Source organism: Gymnoscopelus microlampas (assembly GCF_963454915.1).
Source record: "Gymnoscopelus microlampas genome assembly, chromosome: 17".
In the NCBI taxonomy this organism is placed as follows: domain Eukaryota; kingdom Metazoa; phylum Chordata; class Actinopteri; order Myctophiformes; family Myctophidae; genus Gymnoscopelus; species Gymnoscopelus microlampas.
The window spans coordinates 8991363-9001659 of record NC_139954.1 but is presented as its reverse complement, the minus strand read 5'-3'; the positions used below and the strand labels follow the sequence as shown (position 1 = coordinate 9001659).

Sequence of the window (10297 nt, the reverse complement as noted above, 5' to 3'; positions counted from 1 at the left end):
GCCCTCCACACTCTCCTATCTAACATCAAGGACTTGAGCGCTACATTGTTGTTAGCTAAGTGCTTCTTCGTAGGAGGTGCGCTTCTTGCCTTTCCTGGTATTGCCCTGGGTTGGCTCCCACAGTGTCAGTTTGCTTGTCTCTAGTTCCGGGTGCCTGACCTGTGGTAGGTCTCCGTAGAGGACTCCATCCAGGGCCCTTTCCTGTTGGGCTGTGAGGGTCCATGTCAAGGACCCCCAAATTAATATCTATTTGACCGCGGACCCCAACTTAAAATATTTAGTGCCATGGACCCCCATGCAAGATTTGCGTTGTCAAAATGTTTAAAAAATATTCCAAATTCTTCACATTTTGTCGAGATCTTTTTGAAAATAGCCGATATATACACGGTTAAAGTGGTGAAATCGATTTTGGCGCTATATTAACTCATTTTGCTGGCGACCCCCTGGAACCTCCTCAAGGACCCCTGGGGGTCCCCGGTCCCCACTTTGAGAGCCGCTGCTTTAAGCGCCCCTGGTTGCACCTCCTAACATCTTCAGCCAGCATTTCTGAAGAATGTTACGTTCCCAGCAGAATGGTACGTTGCCAGCAGAATCACAAGCACTTTGAGTGTTTGACCAATCCACACAGCGTTCACATTGATGTCTAACTTCAGCAAAGCAATTATTTTAGTTTGGCCTCTCTGAGAGCTCTCTGAACGTTCGTGACTTGATTTTATGTGATATATTTTGGGTCTTATTTGGATTAGTGTATCAGCAGAAGGGACAGGTAGCAGGGCGGAATTTTGATACCATAGTGCACTTGGTGATACAAGCGCGAAATTTGGCACAGATGACCTTCATATGACCCTAATTGATAATCAACCTCTGGCCACGCGGAATTCCTAAGATTTCAAGATGGCCACCACCAGTTTTCAAAATGGCTGCAACTGGGCCAATGTGTTGGACTATATCGCTTTGCTGGGGCTTATTTTAATATAAGAGAATATTTTCTGGAGGTATTCCTACCAAGTAAGATAAAAAAATAACATTAGGTTCCAATATGGCGGCATATTTTCCAATATGGCTGCCGATAAATTGCAGAAATGTGCATCTGCTTATGGTTTATCCACATGAGCTTGTAGTACATGTATTTGTATTAATTATCATACACAGAATCCATTTATGGAACATTTGAAAGTGATTTATTAGCTTGGTAAAGCTTAGTGCTTACTTTTTGTTTTGTTATTAAGTCATTATAAACACATTCTCATTTACAATGGTGGCTGGGCAAGTGACAGGCCAGTGTACTAGCAACTGCAACCACAGAGGGGTGTGCAGATAAGTCCAAACTTAAAGCATTTTCAGTGTCCAGAACATGCTTTTTTACATCCACATCTTGTCAGCTTCTGACATAATTTGGCAAACAGGACTGCACAAGAGTGACTGGCCCCATATATGTCCTGTTTGGAATGCACTTCACTTGCATTCACTTCCTTGTAGGAACTACTTCTATGAAGTTCTATCGTACATGAGTACTATGAACTCCTCAATGACTTGCATATGTTTATCATTTATTGCAACAGGTGTTGAACCTAATTTGGAGAAGTTGTTTGCCATGCTGACCTTTTTCCCTTTCCATGGAAGGACGAAACTGTGTGGCATCCCCTGAATGCATGAAAGAAGCAAAGACCTGATGACTTTGATTCAATAGCTGATGCAATTTCATGAACGGGATCCATCTGAGATCCTTCCCTCCTTCCAAAGGCAATCCACAGCTAATTCAAGCCAAGTCTTTGAACAAGTGAAACTGTTATGTCAACAATGTCAGTATCTGAGGCAGAGCTGCTGAGGATAGCATCTGACACATCATGATTCGCAGCTCAGATACTGACATTGTTGTCATAGCAGTTGCACTTGTTCATATTAAGTAAGTCTGAGACTTATTGTCAGTATCAGCTGAGAACGCAGGGGTCTTATAGACCCCCTGGTATTGCTGAGGTGGAGCGCCACTCTCACTGTACCTACTCATACACTGATCCTGATCGAACCCATGACCATGTGATCCGAAGGTGAAAGCTCTACCGACTGAGCTACCCAGACACAAAGACTTGGCTTGAAAAAGCTGTCGAAGGACCTCAGATGGATCCCCCTTCATGAAAATGCATCAGCTATTGGATCAAAGTCATCAGGTCTTTGCTTCTTTCATGCGTTCAGCAGATGCCATACAGTTTTGTCCTTCCATGGAAAGAGAAAAAGGTCAGCACCTGTTTGAGAAAATATCCCTATATATATCTAAGTTTTTGTATTTATTGGTGAATATATTGAAAAGTCTGTTGCCCATGGTCATTAAAAAGCTACCAAATCACTTTAAAATGTGCTATAAATTGATTCTGTGTATGGTAATTAATAAAAAAATACATGTGCTACAAGCTCATGTGAATGTACATTTATGCAATTTATCGGCAGCCATATTGGAAAATATGCCGCCATATTGGAACCTAATATATATTTTTTTATCTTACTTGGTAGAAATACCTTCAGAACATATTCTCCTATATTAAAATAAGGGGAAAATCAAAGATTTACAGCCCCAGCAAAGTGATATAGTCCAAAATGTTGGCCCAGTTGCAGCCATTTTGAAAACTGGTGGTGGCCATCTTGAAATCTTAGGATTTTTGCGTGGCCAGAGGTTGATTATCAATTAGGGTCATATGAAGGACATCTGTGCCAAATTTCGCGCTTGTATCACCAAGTGCACTATCGTGTATTGAAAACGGCAAAATTCCGCCCTGCTAAGGAGGAGAAGCAGATTTCAGATTTCAGATGAGCTGGCTCAATTATTCTTTCTTGTACAGTACATAGAAGTGGTCAGTATACTGTAATGCTACAATGCTCTGGTGTTAGTGTTGGAAACACTAACACAATGTTACAATGAATGAACACCTTCAGTGCAAAGTATGTTGGTTCTGCTGTTGTTGACTGCCTCCTACAGGACAATCTGCCACACTGCAAGGATATTAATTTAGTTATCTGTGTGAAATAGTGTGTGTGTGTGTGTGTGTGTGTGTGTGTGTGTGTGTGTGTGTGTGTGTGTGTGTGTGTGTGTGTGTGTGTGTGTGTGTGTGTGTGTGTGTGTGTGCGCGTGTGCGTGTGCGTGTGCGTGCCTGCGTGACACGATTACTGTCATGAAGACATATGCCATGATTTCGTGAATGTAACCTTAACTGTACCTTTAATATTTATGTCCTTGTATGCTCTCCTTTATGTGGATATGAATATGCTCTCCTTTATGTGGATATGAATGCGTGTGATGTGTGATGTGTGATATGTGTGTCTGTGTGCGTGCGACCACAATTCTACTGCATGGGAGCTGAACAGTGATTTATTGGCTACTGTTTACATACAAATTATAGATTGATCACAATCCCGTTACAGACAGATTTTAGACAGATTGTAAGTTGATTTCACACTGATCTCTTTGTTATTTCTTGTTGTCTCTCTCTCTACCCAGATCTGTCCTGTTGTGTCTCGTCGCCCAGCAGAGCGGAAAGTGATCCTCCTCCTTCCAGCCCTCCATCTGCTTCCCCTGCTCCTGCCCCTGGCCTCCACGCCTTCTCCTCCTCCTCCTCCTCCTCCTCCAAACCTCCTGCTGCTGCTCCTCATCCTCCCACCTCCTCCTCGTCCTCGTCCTCCTCCTGCTCCTCCTCGGCGTCTCTCCATGCCGTCGCTCCTACAGACAGCGAGGAGGAGAAAGCCAAGAAGCTGCTGTATTGTTCTCTGTGTAAAGTGGCCGTCAACTCTCTGTCCCAGCTGGACGCACACAACACAGGTATATAACATTTTTATGTTTATACTTCAAGCTCATTACATGTTGCAGATCGGCTATTGAGCGTGTAGATCAGCTATTTTCGAAAGATTTAGCCTTTTTTTTTTTTTTATATATTTATTTTTAAATAAATACGTGTGATTATTTTTTTTGTATATTTTAATGCCATTACTTCTGTTTCAATACAGGACTTTTACAGGGTAATAATCTATTGCTACTTTTGCTTTAAAAAATCGGAGGAGTGGTTCTTCCAGCGCTAACACGTGCACTGTCCGTCTCACATGTACCGTGACATGGTAGAATGGGTGTGGATGTGGAGGTATTGGGGTGTGCAATTACACCCCCCTAACTGTGTCCTCTTCAGTGTTTTACTACTATCTACTATCTGTACTTGTTGACCTTGACAACATACTATCTGTATGTTGGCAAGGTCAGAGGTCATGAGTAGGGTTTATCCATTTCCTGTGCTGGAGAGAAACTAGTACATTTACTCAAGTACAGTACTTTACCTAGTCCTAGTATGCCCATTTTTCCATAGTTTACTTTAAACTAGGGATGTTCGATATTGACTTTCTTACCGATATCCGATATACCGATATTGTCCAAGTCCTAATTTCCGATTTCAACCAATACCGATATATGCAGGCTTTTAACTAATTGTCAGGTAACAACATCACATACTGTATCTAATAAGTTAAAATATCTATGATATCAATATAATATCTAATACATTTAATATAATACAGTGATGTTGTTAGGTTTTCAATGAAGTGAGTCCCGGGACTCACTGGTGGTCATTTGAATGAGTCCCACTAATCTTAGATTAGATGTTGGCCTATTTGACAGTGCAGAAGCATAATTGCTTTGATGCCTATAACATTAACGAGCGTCAGCTGGACACAGACACACACACCTGCCCTCTGCAGTGCTCTAATTTGAAAGTGACTGGAGTCTGCGTCATTTCTCTGCAAAAGCCCTTGAATATGATGGAATAATATCAAAGAGCAACATAGCAGATCTACAAGATAGCAGATCTACAAAATCTACGGATCTACAAAAAACGTCTATTTTTGGGCAAAGAGATGGACAGAAAAAAGTGGTCAAAGTACAGTTGTAACCCAAGTCCATTTCTTTAAGACTACAGATGTTCAAGTAATAAAACTGGAGTACTTTTCTTCCACCACTGTCCCATTGATTTCAGGCTCTAAACACAAGACCATGATGGAGGCTCGTAGCGGTGCCGGGCCCATCAAAGCGTACCCCCGGGCCGGGGCCAAGCTGAAGACCATCACCACCAACGGAGCGCCGGTCGTCCTCAAGGGCTCCGGTCTGCAGAACCAAACCTTCCACTGCCAGATCTGTGACGTGCACGTCAACTCTGAGATACAGCTCAAACAGGTTCCTATGTGCTTCTGTTTATAGATTTGTAGTCTTATTATGGTACTGCACACAGTAAATATATAGAAAACCTTTTTTTTTAAAAATGTCATAATAATGTCGTGGCTAGATGCTACCGTAGCTGTCTATAAGCTGTCTCTCTGTGTGTGCGTCTGTGCGGGCGCTTCTGTATTTCCGGAGCTGATCTCGCAAACCTCACTATACAACACACAGAGACTAGGCTGTTCTTAGACTATTCCATCTAATAAACTGACTGTTGTAATTGCAGCATATTTCCAGTAGGAGGCATAAGGACAGGGTTGCAGGAAAACCCATGAAACCTAAATACAGCCCCTACAACAAGCAACGCGGCAGTACTACTCTAACAGTGAGTCTATCTGTCTGTCTGTCCTTCTCAGTTCAAATGTTATTGCTTGATTGATTGAATACTTTTTAAAGATAATTGTTAACAGTGCAGGTAGTGCAGTCAAAGGTTGACTTCCATTGTGGTCCATTGTACTCAATTCTTCAGTAATGCAGTAATACATACAATACAATACAAAAGATAAACACATTGGAATAAAACTCAGTAGCGAGAAAGTATGGGTGGGTGCGGGTGTTCAAGTAGTTAAACTATGCTCAATTGTATTTTAAGGTGCTAAAGGAATGTGTCATATAGTATCTGTAAACATCATTTTAATGTGTTTCTGTAAATGTGTCTAATTTTTCTTCTCTCGCCATTCTCTCCTCTCCTCTCCTCTCCTCTCCTCTCCTCTCCTCTCCTCTCCTCTCCTCTCCTCTCCCCCTCAGAAGGACTTAGCAAAGCCCTGTATCACTCCGTCCTCCATCCTCACCTCTCCGTTCTGTTCCCCCACCTCTCTGCCCTCCTCTCTCCCTCTCCCGCCTTCCACCACTCTCTCCCCCTCTCTCTCCCTCCCTCCCCCCTCCCTCTCTCCCTCCTTCTCCCTTCACCCCCGTCCTGGCTCCTCCCCCCTCTTTGCCCCCTCCTTCCTGCGCCCAGCCCCTGGTCCAATCAGAGCGACCCACCGTCCAATTCTCTTTGCACCTTATTAACACACATGTGTGTGTGTGTGTGTGTGTGTGTGTGTGTGTGTGTGTGTGTGTGTGTGTGTGTGTGTGTGTGTGTGTGTGTGTATATATATATATATATATATATATATATATATATATATATATATATATATATATATATATATATATATACATATATACATACATATACAGGGTAGCCATTTTTATTTACCCAGAGTTCTCTCCTTCTGTGTTCTTCCATTTGATTGGTAGATATAGTTCCCACAGAGGCGATGATCTGGAGGGCTTTAAGTCTGACGTATACTTAGTCTTGCACCGGTGTCACACACCAGAAATAGCAGATCTATAAGCTCACAAGTCACGACGCGCGACACGGGCACAACCAAGTATATTTCGGGCATCAGTGCCTTGCTCGTGGACACAGTGGTTCTTTAGAACCTTTGAACTTTTCAGTGACAAGACACCCCGCTGGGCCCACCCCCCTCCCCTTCCTCTCTCCATTTCCCCTTCCTCTCTTATCTCCTCTCGTCACTTCCTGTCCTGTGCTGTGGATACAGGAAGCAGTGAACCAGAGTGGTCTCTGATGTCACAGTGGGGGATGTGTCCCCTCCTTCGCTCTATACGTTGGTCACAGTGTGCACGTCGGTCACAGCTCACACCTGAAGATGACCTGCAAACACCACCTGACTGCTGTCTGAAGGCCTCATTCAATAAGGCCCAGTCCCAATACTAAAAAAAACGTCCATCCTCGCGTCCTCCGCTCGCGCCTTAGCCCCGCCTCCGAGTGAGAAGGCGAGGAGGAGAAAAGCGAGGACGGAGGAAATCGAATGGGCTCGCTTTAAGGAATAGGAACTCTCTCCCCACTCTGTCAGCGTTATTTTGAAGTGACGGCAGTTACTTATGACGTGTCATACTGCTGGATCACTGGACCACTACGGAGCCCGGAGGCTTGTCACGTGGAGGAGGAGAATTTATACGCCACGCATTCCGACAAAGACACTTCGGCAAAGGAGACATGAAGGATACTTCGATGTATCCTCACTTATCCTCGCTCCAAGCGGCTTGGGGAGCCTCACTCTTGGCTCCTCTAAAAGCAAACTTACATTTGGGACGCAAACTATTTCCGGGTCACACTGGAAATTGCAATATTGGGATTTAGCTCTAGACTCTGTGCATAACCATAGTCCCGGGTTATTTTAGTGGTATTTTACTAAAACAACAAAATAACTGAAACTAGAATTGGAAAAAAATATTTGTGTTAACTGAAATACAAATAAGAACGAGGCTTTACACAAAAAACAATAACTGAAACTGTTTTGTGTATTACCAAACTATCTATAATGACAAAATGTGATTAGTTTTAGTTTCAGTTTCAGCTCCTTCTTAACTGGTGACTTATCCGCTTAAAACAGTGGCTCCTCCTCCTAAGACAGTGACTCCTCCTCCTAAAACAGTGACTCCTCCTCCTAAAACAGTGAACATGGCACATGGATTCTGAACAAAAATACTGAGGGATTTTCGGGGCGAAACGTTTCTTCTAAGATGTAAACTTCCGCTTCGTCTGTCTATATGATGTCATCATGATGCAATAATGTACAGATGAACTTTTAACTGTTTTTTTTGTCATTTCTTTTTTCTATGCTCTTTGCTGTTTGTTGATCTAACTATTAGCAATACTTCTACCGTGTCTCGATAAGCTCCATACAGCCAGATTTATATGTCATTGCACGGCAGTGTAGCGTGCGGAATATAGCCGATCTACAAGCACCGGACGTATCGCATCCGCGACACGTTCGGTGCTTGTACATCGTCTATCTTCCGCAACGCGACACCGCTGTGCAATGAAGTATAAGTCAAGCATACTGCGGCCAACGCTGAATTCTCCCGATATGGAGAAAACCAGGGTTGTTGTTGTTGTTGTTGTTGTGTTGTGTTGTGTGGTCGTGTCGTGTTGTTGTGTTTTTTGTTATTGTGTAGTTAGCTCTTAGCAGCAGGATCAGTGGAACACAACCAGTGATGGGAGAAGTAGGCTACTCAGATTTTCTACTTAAGTAAATGTAGCAATACTGCAAAATAAAAAATACTCTGTTACAAGTAAAAAGGCCTGTATTCAAAATGTGACTCGGGTAAAAGTACAAAATTATTGCCATCAAAATGTACTTGACGTACCAAAGCAAAAGTCATAATAGTTTTTTTAATTGTCAGATTTTTTCCGAAAATAACCGATCTACAAGCTCAACAGGTTGTGGATCGGATATTTTAGATGTTATTTTTGATGCGTTGTATTAATAATAATACAAATATGCAAAGTAACAATATTTGCCTGCAATTGTACCTCAAAATTGTACTTGAGTACAGTACTTGAGTAAAGGTACTTGGTTACTTACCACCGCTGGGAACAACATGACTGATGGGTTTTCACCAACTGCAGGTTCCAGTTGGGTTGAGATCAGAGAATTACTTTAAGTAGTTTTATGGAGTAGTGATGTAATCACAGCTCCACTGAGTTTCAGAGATTTTGTTGTTGTGTTTTTGTCTCGACGGAAAGTAGAAATAAAAAAAATATGTTTTGCTTTAAAAGAAGAGTGAGTATCATGCTCTAAGTATTTATGGAAACGTAAGGGACCGTTCAATGTTTAGAAGGAGGTGTGGCTGGAGGATTTTAAGTGCTCTGAAATAAAAAGGTGACATAGATATATTCTTCTTGACGCTCCCCAGGTGATTGGAAATAATAATAATTATTATTATTATTATTATTACTCCCCCACCAAATAATGATAAACAATGGTTTGATTCCTCTCTCAATATGTAGTTCATTAAAAAAGCATGACCCTCCCCCCCTTTCCCTCCAGTCGACCCCTCCCATACACAACGAACGGTCCCTGATGAGCCTTTAATTGGTCAAAATTCAATTCATATTTGATAGATAAATATATTTTTATTTTTGAGTACCATGTGGAAACCATGTTGGTTTTATGCAGAGTTTCTCATTCAGAAGCAAATCAGCCTGATTGGCTGTCATGCACAAAAGAAAATAGACGACTGGTTTCATACTCACGGTGTGTAGATTACAGTACAATTTCGTCTCTGTCGGGTGGAAACCTCATATAGTATGTCCAAAACTGTTACTTATCAAGATTCAAATTCAAAAATAGCAAAAGTAGCAGATCTACAAGCTCGAGCTTGTAGATCTGCTACTTTGATTTGCTACAGTGTGACACTGCAGTATGATCAAGTAGGGAAGTAATTTACGAAAAAACACCAAAAGTTAAAATATGGAGATAAGAGGTTTCTGCCCGACAACAACGATTTACTGTTGGTTTGGAGGGTGTACATGCTGGTCCATCTGTCTGTCTGTCCGCCCAATACTTAATAATATTATCGCTGTCGGGTACAAACCTTGTACTGTATGTCCAAAGGTGTTACTTTTCAGGAAATGGAGCAAAGAACCATGTGTTCCAATGGATGCAATGTAGTTATTATTTAGTCACAAGCTCTTGTTAATAAATTGTTTCAGTGTGTATAAAACATTTAACCTCTTTCACTTTCACTTAAAAACAAATTCAAAAATAGCATATCTACAAGCTCACAACGTGTCATGATGCAAGACTATGTGAGCTACTATTTTTGCTACTTTTGTGTAACACTGTTGTATGACGAAATAGGGCATTTAAAAAAACACAAAATGTTGAAATGTGGAGATATGATGTTTCTTCCCGACAGCGACGATATCTGGAACTAATACTGGATTGTCATGGAAGTTGCTGTGCACTTTCATGATGCCCAGAGAGTACAGTAACCATGTGAGTGAGCCCATGGCCTTAACGCTATAGCGCCACCCTCACCCTCAAGATGTCAACTTCACACACAAGATAATGATTTCATAATTCAGTCTTTCCCAACCTGAGGTCTGGCCCCCCTGCGGGGGTTGAGGCCGTGTCAGTTTGGAGGTAGTCAAATATTTAAAAAAAAATAAACATGTTGCACAAAATCATAACGTGATTTCATCCACTTTCAACCTGGCATCCCTATTCTGGGCAGCCATTATATTGTTAAACAATA

General features: G+C 41.9%; 1 protein-coding gene across 2 annotated transcripts in view; it reads left to right on the top strand.

Annotated features, from left to right (window-relative positions):
• Positions 1-6256, top strand: part of znf385b (zinc finger protein 385B) — a gene marked incomplete at its 3' end in the record, with an annotated part of 34861 nt that extends 28605 nt beyond the window's left edge. The window contains exons 6-9 of one of the 2 annotated variants that reach the window (XM_084085156.1): positions 3491-3808; positions 5007-5203; positions 5472-5570; positions 5996-6256. In XM_084085156.1, coding sequence (XP_083941282.1) covers positions 3491-3808; positions 5007-5203; positions 5472-5570; positions 5996-6256 — 875 coding nt within the window. Of the gene's footprint in view, positions 1-3490; positions 3809-5006; positions 5204-5471; positions 5571-5992 lie in introns of both variants that reach the window. The other variant, XM_084085155.1, reaches the window with a different exon arrangement.
• Between the last annotated feature and the right edge of the window lie 4041 nt (positions 6257-10297).